Source organism: Sinohyriopsis cumingii, chromosome 3, assembly GCF_028554795.1.
Source record: "Sinohyriopsis cumingii isolate HCF-2022 chromosome 3, ASM2855479v2, whole genome shotgun sequence".
NCBI classification, from domain to species: Eukaryota; Metazoa; Mollusca; class Bivalvia; order Unionida; family Unionidae; genus Sinohyriopsis; species Sinohyriopsis cumingii.
In genome coordinates this window covers 72,608,279-72,625,762 of record NC_142963.1, presented here as the reverse complement: position 1 = coordinate 72,625,762, position 17,484 = coordinate 72,608,279, and the positions used below count along the sequence as shown (strand labels likewise).

At 33.2% G+C, this 17,484-nt stretch overlaps 1 protein-coding gene across 4 annotated transcripts in view; it reads left to right on the top strand.

The window, feature by feature from the left end:
• The window catches only part of LOC149803088 (dual specificity mitogen-activated protein kinase kinase 4-like), a 46,594-nt gene extending 29,841 nt beyond the window's left edge, over positions 1 to 16,753 (top strand). For all 4 annotated transcript variants that reach the window (XM_089952672.1, XM_089952671.1, XM_089952674.1 and 1 more), the window contains exons 13-14: positions 1,455 to 1,500; positions 8,652 to 16,753. In XM_089952672.1, the coding sequence (XP_089808798.1) occupies positions 1,455 to 1,500; positions 8,652 to 8,777 (172 nt within the window). In that variant the 3' untranslated portion in view covers positions 8,778 to 16,753. The remainder of the gene's footprint in view (positions 1 to 1,454; positions 1,501 to 8,651) is intronic.
• The last annotated feature ends 731 nt before the right edge of the window (positions 16,754 to 17,484 follow it).

The following is a 17,484-nucleotide window of genomic DNA, read 5'->3' as shown; positions in this document are numbered from 1 at the left end:
TGTTTCTTGTTATCTTTTCTGTAAAGCCTCTTGTCACTTAAATTTAGTTTTGCTGCCTCTCATTGGGAGAGGGGTTTTATCCTTCACATTGGGGCCAAAGTCATGATATCTTCTCGAGGATAATTTGTCCATTTCATTTTCTTAAATATTTTCCTAATGCTAATGTGTTTGGGTTATGTGTTTGATGAAGAATGAAGTGTTGCAGATATGTTCCTAAAGGTACAGGCCACTCTGTCCCACACAGTTCAGATTTGGGGGCATGCAGTATTTTTAAAGGGACCAAAGAAAATAATGGTACATGGAAGCATAAATAGTACTATAAAAATGAGATAATTTTATTTGCTTCAACAGTTTTGCCACCCTAAATTTGTGGTCTGCACTGTACTGTCATATTTTCCTTGGATACTTATATTGTTGAAATAAATATTTTTTGATGTGCTCAGATAACTCAAGACAACATTAATATTTTTGAATATCTTGTTATTCTGAAATGAGCTGCATGATGTAATTTTCTATTCAAGATTTTGTTCTCATTTTTTCTTTCTGTACATTTTAGTTTTTACCAGCATTTATTATAATAAATGCCTATGTTTTCTGAATTATTTTTCTTTTGAAACTTACAAATCTTTAATTAAATGACAAGTTGTGTATTTGCATGAATTGAACCTCTTTTGCCATTATTTCAGCCTCAAAATAAAATAAATCTCCTGTGCCATTGGATGAAATTAACCTCAAAAATATGTTACATGCCCCTTTTAAAACTATAACTCGCCCTTCATTGAATGTTGATACTTTCTTGGCTTTAAATGAAGATGAAATCTTATTATTCTAAGTGAATTTCCTTATATACCCAGATTTTATTCCAATCAAGAAGCATTTTTTAAAATGTGGCCTGATAATTTTAATTATATATCTTGATAGTTGTGAAGTTGGTCACATTTGGTTGATTACCAGTGCAAAATGTGCATGGAGGTTTTGGCACATATAATTGAATTCTTCTAGTTTTAGAAGGAGAGATTTTCGCAATGCTGCCACTCACTTTATAAACATAATTTCAACAGTCCATTTAGAGGATTGTAAATTTATGGTTATTTATTTGTCTGCATACTTGTAGTAATTTTATGCATTGGTTAAATAGTATTTTCTGCTTCTGCTTCTTTCCGTATTTAGACGCAGGCATTCTTATATTCAGATTTTACATTTGATAAAATCATTTTGTCACAAGCACTTAGTTTTCTTTTAATTCTAAATTAACATGCTTTGCAGGCAAAATATTCTTTCAACAGAATGTATTTAATAATTTTAACATTAATTATATTTCATTTATGATGTTGGCTTTGTTATTCATCCCGTGGTTTGCATGGAGTGCAGCAGGTAATATCTTACCGGTATGCAATTTTTGTATTATATGCCCTGCTTATTTTCTGAAAATTTTCTTTTGTTTTTTTTTTTAGTTTAACAAAGGATGAAAGACAGAGACCAAAATATAACAAGCTTTTGGTAAGTAAGCAATGCTTATGCCCTAAATGTTTGTAGAAGGACATCATTTTTTGGTCCTCTCCATCTCTCTCTTTGTTCTTCAGTTACTGGCATCGGACCAGTGACGGGCAATCTCATTTTTTAAGTGAACGCGTGCATTACGTCACTTCCGATTGGTAATTTTTAGAAGAAGAAAAGAAACAGGTGCTGAAATAATAAATATATGCTCCAAATTCAACAGGTAAGCTGAAAAAAAGAGAAAAATTTGAACCCTATTCCCTGTATATATTTCCTGTCATGGGGGGTCATGACTTTTGACACTGCTTGTCCATCTTTGATGTTTTGCAGTTGTCACATTGAATAGTATATCATTTGTCCACCTGCACAAACATAATAAATAAATTTCTTACCTTCAATCATGCCATATCCTGAAGTAAATAATGACACTTGTGTCTTTTTTCTTATAAATTCCTATGTCACATACTGTCGTGCTGTCTGCTTCTGTAACATTGTATTTGCGTGTACTAATTGCATCATTTCCTGTGCTATAGTCTTTTTCATTATTTGATACTGAGTATTGTCCCTTTTCAAAACCTAACTTCTACCTGTTTGAGTTTTTCCCCTTGCACATACTATGTCCAAATGACCATGGTAATCCATCAGTAACTTTACCAAAGTTTGCTGAAATACTTCTTTGCAAACTCGCAGACATGAATTCATATCCAAACAATTTATATTCAAGTAACACTGTGGATAGACTTACACAGAATAAAGTTATGTATGCAGTTTAAAATGTAGCAGTCTATACACAAATGTCTAAAATTTTATGTAGGTACAAACAAATCGGAAATAGTAAATCAAAGAATGCCAGTGTTTTTCTTCTTTGGAGCCATTGAATTAGTTATGACAAGCAGTGAACTATTAATATTCAGCATCATATACCAATAAATAAAATAAGACACACCTATATTTTAAGATTTGAAATGAAGTGAAATCTCACACATTACGTTTTCTTTCCATCCAAAAACAGAATGTAAAAATGGCATAGGTATGAATTGGATGAGCTTGAGGCTGCTAGTTCTGAAGTCAAGAGAGACAGATTGACAGTAACTCAAGCTTCCCGGGATTTAGGGATCCCTTGGAAAACTATTGACAATCATGTCCGAGGTGTATGTGTGTGTGATTTGGATTTTTAATGTAGCTTTAACAATTTTTCAGTCATGTCGGTATGATGTCTGCAGTGTGACAGTTTATAGTGATGTCTAGCACTGGTGCATCATGCCGCAGACATGTAGCATGATGTCCCACCCAGCCACATTATTCTGACACCAGGCCGACCAGTCCTAACACTAACCTCTTAATGCTGAGTGCCAAGCGAGGCAGCTGTTTGTACCATTTTTGTAAGTCTTTGGGATGACTCGACTGGGGATCAAACCCACGACCTCCCACATCTGAGGCCTATGCTCTAACCACAAACCCACCGGAGCAATGTCCGAGGTGTAAATAATATCCATAAATATGGACCTAAGAGGATGATAACTGAGGAAGAGGAGACTGCATTGGTCCACTACTTGGAATATATGACCCAACAATGCGTTCTAATGTCTTGGATGATAGTCAGGCAGTATGTAATAGCATTAGTTAGAAAAAGTGGACATGAGACATTGTTCAGTCGAAACAGAGGTTGATCTGATCGGTGGTTCCGAAAAAAATCTGAGAGACACAGAGAACTCGCTGAAAAAGAGTCAGAATCACAACAGTCACATCAACTAACAATTGGTAAAGGTTGCATGTGAAAATGTTGAAATGCTTGGTCTACCTCCACATACAACACACATCCTACACCTGCTTGATGTTGGCATTAATGGTCCACTGAAACATAAATTTAGCACATTGGCAACTAATCTTGGCTTTAGTCACAAAAATCAGATCTTGAATAAGGACAAATATCCATGGTTTTAAGTCATGTAATTGATCAGTTGTTTTCACCAGCAAGAATTAAGGAAGCATTCAGAAAAACAGGAATGTACCCAGTTAATCCAGATGCTATTGACAAAGTACAGCTGATAAAATTACACTTTGCCAAGTCACCATCTGAAAATATACCATGCACTTCAGCCACAAAAGTAACTCAGCCTAAGGTTGTGGATGCAATAAAAACATGTGCTACATGTGGTTCTTTCCTTGGTGGCAACCCTCTAGTGAAAGAAGGCCTGATTCCACCATCACTCTCTGACATATTTCCTTCAGTATCAGCCAAAAGGAAGCTTGTTACAACAGATGATTTTTAGAAGTTAGAAGCGAAGGATGAAAAGGAGAAAAGGAGAAAACTGAAGTTGAGAGGAGAAAAGGATGAAGGAAAAAGAAACAGAAAAGGCAAAGAAATCAAAATTGAGAGAAACAGAGAAAGGCACAGGAGTTGAGAAACAACATGAAAAATAACAATGTTTGCAAAAGCTGTAATCAAGAGGAGCCAATACTATCGGGCATGAAAGACGAGGTATTCTCCGGATAGAATGTGACAATTGTAGCAAGTGGTACTATCAGGTCTGTATGGGCATTGAAGGTGCTGATGATGCTATTGAATCCTACTTCATCTGTGAAAACTGTGCTGTGTAAAAATGTGAAGTGATAAATATATATTGGTTATTAATATTAATTAAACTTGGTATTTGTAAATAAAATATATTTCTTCCGAAATAACGGGACATTTAATAAAGATGAATAGAAACATGACTGCAGGTTAATAAATTTGCATTCTAAAAGCAGGTAAAGCCTCATGTTGAATTCATTTTTATCATATAACAGAAGAAAAAAAATCAAATTCTGTTGTAAATGTCCATGTAATGTTTCAGAAGCAAATGTCACTAATTGAATTTTTTTAATGTATGCTTAGTTATGTTTGTACCTGACTTGTTGATTTTGTTGCTAGTTTTTCAGGGTCTCTTTCTTTGAAAATTATTGCTTATCTGAGTTATAATTTGACTTATTATTTTTGTTATTACTTGTTGGCAAATGGGGGAAAGAAAAGGAAAAAAATAATAATGAAATAAATATTGAAGCATTGAATAGTATGTACTAAATCAAAAGGCAATAATTATAATAATAATAGTATATTGGGGGGATCTAGCCTCATAAATAAACATAATTACAATGGAACATTTCCAGATATAATGGATTAGGTATAAATATATGCAAAAATCAAACATAATGTTAGCAGCGCATAATTGTAATATATTTTATTCTTTAACTGGAAATGTTTATCATTATCTTGTAAATGCAAATTTAGAACCATATCGCAAAAGACTCCTAAAAGGTACCATAATAGATTATACAACTTAAATGTGAAATGATATCTTCTTCTTTAAAAAATTAGTGTTACTGAAGGATGGGATTTTGTTTTCAGAGTTTGATACACGAAGGTGATCTAAGATTGATGGAAAGTCTCCTTTTGTGCCCAAAAACCCCCTATATACCCTCTTTACCAAACTGTGGCATGGTCAAAAGCATATGCGCAATGACCATATTGCGCTATTTTGAAAGAGAATTGTAAATGCTGCAGAGATAACACGTTTATGTGCGATTTTAAAATATAATTTGTTAAATGATCAAGTGAGAAAGTAGTTTACACTTATTTTTACCCAAATTTGCAAGAAATTTATATGTATGAATATATTTCAATAGATATAGCATTGACCATTACTTATCCTGAGTTGGACACCATGGACTGAATTTGATAGCAATATATTATTCCTGTTACTAAGTTATTATTATAGTATGTTTCACATTTTCATTACATTTTAGGCTCATAATATGGCCAGGTTTGTTGTCGTAAGAAATAAATTTCATATCGGTATTTTGAAGATTGAACGGATCAAAAACATATTTAAAATTGTCCGTCACTGGTCCAACACCAGTAGAAGCTTATTGGCAAAATTGTGTAAAAAGTACTTAATGTACACAAATTTGGCAGGCATACATCTGTGTTCTTGTTTTACACAGAATGAAGTTATTCCTGTTTTTCCTTAAATAAAAAAACTACGAACTAGAATTGCATCCATTAATTTGTAAGTCAAAAATTACATGTACAATTCCAGAATTTATCTCCATGTTTATTTCTGTATTCTCTACTGGGCACAGAAATGTATCAGCCATGTTTGAGGAGGGTTATTTTGCTGCCATTGAGATATTGGTAGATATTGAGCAACACCAATACCCAACTGCAAACACAGTTCTTAAACTTAATTTAGTGCATCTGTCAGTTTTTAATTTCTGCACATGAACTGTACATATCCACTGTTTTGTACTTGGCAAATGCTTTTATTGCTTGATTCACGTACTTTTTTTGTGTGAATGGGAACACTGATGTTTTCTGTCCATCCATCCATTCATTATTTACCTCCTCTATCCTAAAGTCCAGTGTTATTTGTGAAGATAAATTTTTATGTGTATTATAACTGTGAACATATAAGTGGGAAATATGTGTTGCTTTTCTGCCCACATGTCAACATTGAAGTTTCTTGTGTAAATCTGTGTCTTTAAATTTTGTATATATATCTAGTTATGAACTGAGTGGATTCATTTCTCGTAAGGACTATTGATTACTGACGGCAATAATAGTCAAAGGACCTATTGTTTCTTAATTAGCAATTATGTTACAGTTTTAAATTTAGCTCGTTTTCTTACAAGGACACTTGTACAGTCAACAAACTTGACCAACACAAACATTTCAAAGACTGGTAATCACAAACATCTCAGAGAATGGGAATAATCACCTTTGAAAATAGTTTACCGACTGTGGCCTTTTTTTATGCTAGTGACTGTTATAGGCTGTTAGCTTACTTGGTCCTACAGTCAAGTGAGTTTATATTATGATCCTGCATCTTGAGTGCATAGTGAGTCGGTCGTCATCCATTGTCAATCACTTCCATTGTCAATCACTTGGCAACAGTTGCTGTGTTTGGCTGCTCAACAACTACTGGACCAGGTTCAACCAAACTTGTGTATAGAAAAACAGCAACCTTAAACTGCCAAACAGAATTGACAGAAAGTATCCTGGCATAAAGACATGTCAGGTTTGTACCAATGATATTGACATGTCAGATATGACCATCATTATTAAAAAAATATTTTTATTTTAAAATGTTCTCACAAACTGTTTCACAGAGTAGTCTAAATTTTACAGAAAGCATCTTGATGAGAAGGCCTTGCAAAATTTTTACAATTGATTCTGAAACAGAAACCTTTAAATGTCAAAAAGCACTATACTAACCCAGTTTGCATAGCCATCCGCCCTTACATTTTGCATATAGGAAGATGTCATCCAGATGAGCAATTCCAGACCCAAAACCTCTTGTTTAATCATGTACTAGAAGAGCATATGAGATGGAACATTTTGGTTTTCCTCTTTTTCAGTTGTACGGATTTACAGATTTTATAAATGTTCACGGAAAGCTGACTGGAGGCTTTAACTCAGAAAATTTGAGTTTGCCCTGAATATTAGTAAAACAGTTACATATGGCATATTTCAAAGAAATTGCATTATATTTATTGAAGCTTTCTTTTTCATTGTATCTCTTTTGGTATCTTAAAACCATAGTGAGTAATTAAAGTTTTCAAAAAGTATATATGTAAATAATGCATGTAAATAAATATGTAAATTAGAAAGAGTTAGAATGCAGATATAGTTAGAAGAGCAAAAGTAGAAAGGGTATGGAAATAGCTACATTTTTAAGTAAGAGAGAGAGAGAGAGAGAAATAAACAAAGCTTGACTATTTGTAATTATTTATTTATACTTCTAACTGAAGGATATGTGAAAACTTGTTTTATCTATTTACTTAACAGTTATCATCTAGTCACCTTGAAATCAGCAACGTGCTTTAAAATGTTTGAGAATCAGACTTTTGAAAATGATTTGAGAACACTGATGATTGTCCATTTAATTCCTTGCCAAGCAGTATGTATCAATCTTATTTATCATATAAACAATGTATCATAAACAACGCTTGTGGGTGGTACATTTTTGTAACATCAGTCACATTTTGAACGAATTCTTCTTGATAGATAATCATTAGAAATGAGTGCTTTTTATTTCCATACACACTTGTCAAAGAAATCGCAAGACTTGTATTATTAGCAGCTGACACCTACTCACCACAAAAAGCAGAGACATGCATCAAAATAATCTTTTTAAAGCTGATTGTTTAGAGTTGGCAATCTGACAAGCTGCCTGCAGCTAACATTGGACCTGAAAGTTATCAAGTCCTGGATATGTACAAATATTACAGTTGAAAGTAACTTAAAAGTTAAAATATAAATATTCCTTATTTATCAAAATTTGTTTTATATAGTATATATTCACATTATCTTGTCTGCATGAGAAAATGTGAGACTGACCTTGACATTTATTACAAGATGGAAATGACGTACAATAGATTAAAGAAACTAGCAGAGGAAGAATGTGCCACATAGATGCTATAAAAATATTTGCTGATATATGCACCACTGTGACCAGATATCGTAGTATGAATCTTGCAGAGTAAAAAGTTTTAAGAACCAAACAGGACCCTTTGTCAGTAAAATAACTTCCACAGAACTGTATTTTACCCAAACTGCCAGTGTTAAATAAAATTTTCTATATCTTGTAGCCGTCTCAATTTTTGGACTAGCCTGTGGGCAAGTGACTTGCAACCATATGCTTGCCCACACTAAATTTGAGCTTGTCACATGAGCCAGGCAGGTGTATTTGTAAATCCTCCAAGCTATGTGTTTATTAGATCATTGAAAAAAATAGATACCCAAACCAGGCCTAGCAGCCACCTGCATATAGGAAATATATACCCACTGAACCATTCAGTCTGCTTAACAGTTCCTATAAAATTTGCTTGCACATAGTGACCACACGCTTCATGTGACTAGGTACAACTGCTTTCTCATAAATATACAGCAACCAGAGATTATATAGGGTTGCCTGTCTTACCTGTCTGCTGTATATCCATGTATTGATCGGACTTCCTATGTCTCTCTCTCTCTCTCCATTTCATTCACCTATTTGACTTACAACTTCATGTAAATTCCACCTGGCTGTAATCCTTAAGTAGCTGTGCACAGTTTGAAATGTATACATGAATTCATTAATGCATCTTTCACTTTTTTTCTAAAATATTTTCAGGAGCATCCATTTATAAAGTGTGCAGAGGAAGAGGAAGTGGATGTTGCTGGCTATGTGGTCTCTGTTCTAGATCAAATAAAGGACACTTCACAGTTAGCACAGTTAGATCAACTACAGCCATCTTAACACACACATTAACATAGTTTATGGGATATCAAATTGATTCAGGGATTCACAGGACACAATTGGTGTCGGTGGTGGGATACTCAAAGAAGTGCTTGACAATTTCACATTATACCTTATTAATTCAGGACATAGAATAGTTTTTTTTTTTTTTTTAGCAGCATGGCTTCTTTAGGGACAACAGTGAAGTGGAGTGGAGTGGCCTAACAAACTAAATTCATAACTTGTGATGGCCTCTTCACTTGTGATGGATATGATGCCATTATCATTCCACAGCAAGTTATGTTGAACTTAATACTGCAGACCTGCATTTTCAGATATATTCCTTTTCTGATGTGGTCTTACCAGGTGTTGCAGCACCTGTTTACATGTTAGGTTCAGGAAATCACACATTTTATTGTCTTGCATCCTCAAGCATATTTTATTTTCATTCTTACTAATTTTGGTGAATTGTTTAGACAAAAGATGTGCGTTATTATTCCAGAGGCTTCACTCAAGTTTCACTGTTGCCTTCATTGTCAAATACAGACAGATGTAGTATTATATATAAAGCTTAAGCCAAACTGTTTGTACTACATCATCCTAACTTAAGTCATTGTAATATCTTGAAATTATATCATGAATTTATTGTTTTTTATTGTGTGGACATTTTCATGGATTTCTTAGTTGCCTCAAGCAATGACTTTCAAGATACAGTGACCAGTGATCATTCTGTGGAAGAAATTGAACTTCTTCCCAATCCATGAGTTTTAGTTACCCCAAAATATCATTTTTCACAAATGCAAAAATAATGATATCCACAAAAATAAATGAATTTTCAATACCTTCTGTACTTATAAGTCAGATGTAACTGCAAGCATCATAGACCCTGATCTGCTGTTACATAATGTGCCAGCAAATCAGGGTCTGTTTTGTTTGTTCTACTACTGATGCCTAACAAACTGCATAGAGCCTGATCTGCCAGCACTTTGTGCAATAGCAGACCTGGGTCTGTGCAGTTAGAAGCCAGACTTGACTTGTAAACCATTACATACATTAATTTACAAGCATTTTCATGGCAAACACTATCATGCACAGAACATATTTCTACAGACACCTAGTGCTAGTGGTATTTATTATCAACAGTGGAAAATGAACACACAATACTTAAAATGTTCAAATGATTTTTTTCTTTTTATGTCAATGTAAATCACTAATTTTGTATCCCAATTTATTTTTGCAATATCATTCTTTTCCCTCCTTTTTTTCAAATGAAGTATTTCAGCATAAGTCTTTGGAAGTCATTTAAATTTTCTCATTTTTGTTTCTGTGCAACATGTAATTTGTCCATGTAAAGGTACTTACTGACACTAGATCACAGCACTTGCCTGTTGGAGTCTCCCAAAATTTCTGGCAGTTTTAGTAGTGTTAAATGGGTATAACAAACACTTTGTAAATCAAATCTATTGTGCTCCATCAAATGGCATAAAATGTTTTGATGGTGTACTGTATTTGTTGGTCTGCATCCCTGCCTGTATTTCACCAGCTTATGTTAGAATGCTTCTTTTGCTGAGAAATGAGAGAGAACATTAATACATTATATGCACAGGTGTGGAATAGATAAACCCCACCCTCATGGCCAAGGCTACACTTTGTTAGCAGAAACTCTGTGCTTGTAAATTCCGACCCTTTGGGTGGAATTTTCCTATCTCTCAACTTTATAATTGCAGGTGAATTGAATTTTGGTTCAAAATCTCTGTGAATATATATGAAGATTAATCTTACACAATGTATAAGTGACATAACAGTGTTTTCTATTTTGTTTCATTGCATATATGATTTAAGAAATGATGAAAGTTCATATTGAAATGATACTCATCCTTGCCCAGTATGACTATATTTTTGTAGATATAAATGTCAAAATTGCTTCATGCCATAGATTTTAACTGTTTTTCATTGGTGTGCATTGACATGTGGCACTTGAAACACTATTAAGTGCTGTGGCAAATGGGGTAAAGTGCCTTGCCAAGGGACACTCAATAGTGGCCAACCCAGACTGTTCTGGACAAGATTTCAACCAACAGCCCTCTGATTTTATGCAGGGGAATCAGTTCATTCCAATCATGCATGTTTTCAGGATGCTTCAGCATTTCAGATGCAATCTTGAATTGAACAATGAATATTAAAGTTCACAGTTCTGTCTGATTTAGTTCATAGCAAGATTGCACAGGTTTCACTAAATTTGCAATAGTTTCTAATGCTGATTGAAAACAAAAATTCTTCCCCAGCTGCAAATATTTCTGCCCATCCATCAGTGTACAGGCTTGTTAGCACATCACATTGTTCTAATAGATTTCAACCAGATTTAATGTAAAATTTTATCATAAAACATTTAAAGATGAGCACATTTTGCCTGTATTGCTTCAAAGTTTATCTCTTTAATAATGTGTATTCTTTAGGTTTATTGACATTCTTCAGGGTTTTCCTTTTGTGGGGGTATAATTAGAGTTATTGCCCTTGATTGACCATGATAATGCACCCCATCCACACTTTATTTTGCCTGGCAACAGAAGATAATTGCCATGTTAGTAGAAACTCCTCATTAGTCCTGGGAAGGTTTATGTACTTTGTACAAGTCCTTTGTTTCAGTACAGAATATGGGCTTTCATAATGATATGCATGTGTTTCTTTGCTGGCTGGAAGATACATTTGTTGAGGCTTGATTTGTTACAGTTGTAAATGCCACATAGTGAAGAAATGGTGTTCACATTACATGGTTTTGTAAATAATGCAAAGGAAATACAAGTAATGTGCAATAGACAGTATGCTCAGATTTATGACAACAATGTGCTCGGAGCATTTTCTATTTATAAGTTATTTCTCCGAGAATTCCAAAGTTTGAACATTTGTATTCCAGAAATCATTAACATCACACTGTTAAACTTTGCAATACTGCAAACCAATTTTCCCAGTGTCAAACATGTTAATTTGTCTAATTAATTAAAGGTGCATTTGAAAATAAACAAGAGAAACATATGTGTATGCAAACGTTTCATATAGTGTGCTTTGAATATTTGTTAATGGATGAAGTTTAGTTTGATTACCATTGTGCTGGACAGTTTGTATTTTTAAGAGTCATGTTTTTTGTGTGCTAAAACACATTGATTGTGAATATTGGAAAATATTCCTTATTTCTCATGTTTAAGTTTTGCAGGACCTGTGACATGATTATGAACTTGAAAATTTCCAATTACTTTCTGTCATTTTGTTGTATCCTTTTCATGCCACTGGACACTGTGTATAAATGCTTACTGTATGATTGGATATTGGGAATGCTTACGTGTGCATGTTTTTTTTAATTTATACATTGTTTATAAACATACACAGGTCTGTGATATACTTTTGTACATACACAGAATGTAAAGAATTTTTTAAATGGGTGAAGATGCAAAGCTGCATGATTCTATTCTTTGATATGCTAATTTAAGTTCTTGATTGCAAGTAAATACATGATTTTACAGGCTGTTGTATGTTTACACCCATCCGATGAGATTAGTTTACTGTCTCTTAAAAGTGGAGCAGGTTTTGAAGTTTTTATTCCCAATATGTTTCGATTGATGTATCTTTTGTAAGCTAGTGTTCTTAAGTGCAGACTTTGGATAAGAACATTTCATTCTTTATATATATATATGTGTATGTGTATATATATATATATATATATATATATATATATATATATATATATATATATATATATATATATATATGCCCATCAGTCCAAATGGTTTATTATTATAGAAAATACAACTCCATAGGAAATTAAAAAGAAACTTATGAAAATGCATATTGATAACAAAACCTATGACAAAATTGGACACATCTTTATGTAATGGATGCCAGTGGTGATTTAACCTTTCTAAATCTTTTATGGTCCATGTATTTGATCACAATCTTTAAACCACTATTAAATAACCAAAATACATTTCATTTTTAAATCCCTTTGTTTACCTGCAAATATTGGTAAATACATAGTGATACACCTAAATACTTTTGAGGATGAACGTAATTTGAAGGAAAAAAAATGTCATTTAATGTGGGAGTCAAGGATTTTTGAAAGGGGCCACATACTGTATATAGGTTTTAGCACAGGGTTGGACTATGTGGCAGCTGTTACTATCTGTTGAAAACATAGTGTTTGTGAAACAGAGAGCTTGTAGGCACTAAATTTTTGTAATAGAATTTGTTTTTGTGCACTGATCTTTTAATTGCAACAATGTACTATGAAGACTGGATCTTGAACCTTTTTTTCTTCTTACTATTTATGTAGTCTATATATATATATATATATATATATATATATATATATATATATATATATATATAAAACCTGGAAAATGTTGACATATATTTATAATTTTGAATTTAGATTAATAATATTTCAAGTGCCATGAAATACTTCATTTTATTAATGGAATTAACAATGTCAATGTAATTTAAGTTTTTGTTACACTTTTTATACTGCTTTATAATTTTTGATCTATCTGAGAATAAGGACTTAAACTTGGCATACTTGTACATTATCATTAGAAGGTGTAGTGCATACCTCATTAGCTGTGTGAGAAAGCTTTCCAGTAGCTTCATGTGGGTCAGAGGTTCTTCTTCACCAAGTATACTGGCCACCATGTATAGCCTATCATGTGGTGAAAAATGGCGTTAAATCCACCAAACCAAACCACGAAGATCACATCAAGATTTCATTGATATACATTTGGTGACATCACCAAATTAGGCAGGGGATTAAAATTCATTGAATTTGCTTTCATTTTAGTCTTCCAGCACCAAGTACACTAAGCAAATTAACCTGTCCTATAAAAAAATGAATGCATCAAAAGGCAGCACAATTTTCTCCAAATTTGTAGAGTATTCAAATTTGAGTTCATAGTTCACAAGTTTGGACAGTCTTTAACCAGCTGAAAGTTATAAGTTACAGCTCTCAAAAATATGTTTTTATTTGATCCCCTTGAATTGATTATTTTTGGAATTTTGAATTTTATTTGACTTAGAAGTTTGTGTCCTGCTCTATCAAAATAAGAATCTACCATTGACTTGAAGCAGCCCCATTATTATTTTGCTTCGAAGGACTTGCCATTGGTATGTGTCACTTCTGAGTGGCATCAATTGTTGTTCCTATGTTAAAGTTTTATAAAGTAATATATCTTTTGAATCGGTTGCTGTATTCAGTTAAACTTTGTGCTGCCATGTCATGACAACAACACTAACAAGTTTTACACTATGTTCCACAGAACATATCTTCTCTCTTCAGGTGATTACCCAAAGACTATTGTATGCCAGCTGTGAAAACTCTTGTTACATGGGCACTTGTTTATGTGGTCCAGTTCAAATGATCAGTCATGTGAAAATACAGAAAGTTTAAAAGTTGGGTAGTTGACCTTTCAAGAACTGTTAAACAATTTCTGCTTTGGGCAACAATCCCAATTTTTACCTACCAGCTCTGCATGGATTATACTGGGAGTTTTGTTCTTTTTTCTAGGTAAAAATTGGTCCTATAACACAAAATGTCACTTGCCCAGCAATGAGGTTTTTCTAGTCCAGGTTTGATGGACACGGATAAGTTGTGACGTTGTGCAACTTAAATGGGTGGTTTAATAATGATGTATTAAAATCCACATACACATTGTGGCATATCACTGTCTTCCTAATTGTTTGGAATAGCCCGGGAAAAAGGAGAATAAAGACAGACTCATAAGTAGTTGGTTTTTAACTATATATATATATATATATATTATTATAGTTTGGCCTTATTATGCACAATAGTTGTACATTTTTCATTGGGTATTCCACAGCAGTATACAAAGTTTTGGAATTTGACTATTAGCTTCCCAAAGATGTCTTCCAAGCAAGTACCATCGTACATCCTAACTGTTCTTGTAAGTATAATCTAGACCTGCACAACTTCTACCCAGTGCGGGCTAGATAAGTGATTATTAATGCCACTCCCTATGAAGTAAGTTTAGATAAAACTAGGCATGGGCAGTATTTTGTCCACTCTGGTCAAGACTCTTAAATCTGGCTCAATTCATGACCCTTTAAAACATTATATAATTCCTCATCAAATTAACAGATCTGATCTAAATAAATCCATTTAGTTACACTCTATGTTTGATGTGTTAAAGAAAGTGACTACTCCATAAAGGGAGCAAATTTAACCTTGGGTCAGTGTGAACTTAGCTGTCATCAAGGAAAGTTGCTTCATATTGAGATCTCATTGGCTTGTTCACTACTTAACACCATGATTGACAGTTGAAACTTGAGACCTATTAGATATCATATCCATATCACAGTAGAGGGTGATTAACTTGCAACTCAAAGTACCACTTGGAGTAACAGTAGATCAGATAGTTGGTGTTGGGTATTAAACATGGTGTTGATTTGTTTAATATGTGAGATATTGAAGCTCCACCAACTTAAAAAAATAACATGTGCTTCCTATCCTTTATAATTCTACTGGTCATTTTACAATCTTGGTCGTAAAAGCTGTTCTTGTATAGATGAAAGCTGGGTTGACTAGATCACACCTTAGTATCTCCTGTTGAAGTTGATACATACACCCAATAACGTAGATATGGTCTGAAAATGGTCAGGTAAGAATCATGGGTTTTATATTACAAGTACAGGAATATTCATTTCAGAATTTCAGTATTACCCAAAAAATTGTTGATGATGATTTTTTAATGGATTATCAGATAAAGCTGATAATACAGTCTATACTTAGGAACAGATGATAATGATCTCATGTTCACATTATCATTAAATTTTCCTTTTAAAAAAGTCAACTATTTGATTTTTTTCATGTTTTGAGATCTAACTGGACTGGATAAGACATTTTATAAATGAAACTATTTTTAAATGGTCTGTGTAAAAAATGTTTTTAAAAAAAAAAACGCTAAACTTTTTCAAGCCAACTATGAATCTTTATAGTCTGACTATACCTCCCCATTTTTTTTGTACCCCATACCAATTTCAATAATGGAAAACTTAAATGTGATAAAAAGTGCACAGAATTTAGTCAATTCACTCATTCATTTATAATTTCTGACCTGAATGTGACCAGAGTGGCCCTAATACTGGCATTCTCTGCTCCTGTCATGCTTATTGGACTTTCCATACTAACATGGTACCATGTTGTGTACACTGAGCAAGTTGATTTCTTCAGACATTATGATTTAGTTCATCCTGTTAGGTAACTGCCAGTTAATTCCGTCAGTTATCATAATGTTGTCAGTCTGAGTTATTTTCTTTGCAAACATGTACATAGAAATGACACCACTTGTTAAGTCCACATGAAAGGCAAATTTGTAATTGTCATTCTTTTCCTTTGCTTGATTCGACATTGTAATTATCAGAAGCCGATAAAATATTATTTTTCCTTCTGCTTACATGTGTAGTTGTGTATACACCCTTTGCTGCAAATTGACGTGTCCAGGAAGGCCATCTTTTGCACTGAAAACTTCACTTTGAATCAAACATGCAGAACGTTAACAGTGTTAGGGGCCCACCTGGTCATAATCAGGTTTGAAATTATAAATGAGTAAATGAACTAAGTTCTTTCTGTCTTTAATCTCATTTGTGCTTTTCATCTTTTAAATGAGTAAGGGGTACAAACAAGGAGGTATATGCAGACTATACCATTTTATGTTTCATAACATTCTTTTTATATCATAAGAGAACAAAGCTCATGATAGGATGCTCTGATATGCAGACACATAAATGCCACTGTACATCTTGGTACAAAATGTTAAATTCCTTAATTGATATTTTGCAAACTTGTAGATGTTAATTAATGATACTTTGTAACCAGCTGTAAAATAGTTTTATGAATGGAATTTTAATACTATTGTATATATTGTAAATAAAAGTGAAAAGAAAATGTAATTTGAAGCATATGCCTTTGAAGCTGACCTAATAAATCATCAATGTTTTATCATTTCTTCTTTATTTATATCAGAAAATTCTCTTTTTTTCCCCTCCACCTTCCAGTGCTCAGATTGTTTCCTGTTCTAGATAAATTGGTCTTACTCTTGGGGTAGATAAGTTGATGAGCTAGCAATCATTTGACATCGTCTATGCATATATTGTTAACCAGAAGTTGTATGCAGTCTTCTAATGTTTTGCTATATGTTTTGTGGAAAGATATTGCATATGCAAAGACATATTCAGTGAAACCTCTCAGGATCAAATGTTCACTAATCCAAAATCTTCTTATAACCAAAAATGTTTTGTTTCTGGTCTCAATTTTTTTTTGCAATTTCCGTAAAAAGTATCCACTACACCAAAATCCTTCTACTCTAAAATTTAAACATATTTTGAATTACAAGTTTCATATTTAAATAGAAATAAACAAAATAAAACCAAAACTTATGTGAAAATTGGCCAGTTTGGTGCCAGGTCATAGTTTTGAGATCCACTAGGTATCCAGAAATAGCATAGGGCCGTGATGAAATAAAACAAAGTCCAGAACTCACAATGACAATGACTGTAGCCAGTGTTAGCAGTAAGCTAATCATTAGTCTTTACAAGAGACTGAAGTGACAGCTTGCAAAGTTAATTGCAATATAATGCCAATGGTTGGCAAATTAAAGGAGATTCTTTGCCAGGCATCTATTTTATACACCTAATTAATAATCCTAATTAAAAATTAAAACCAAGCTCT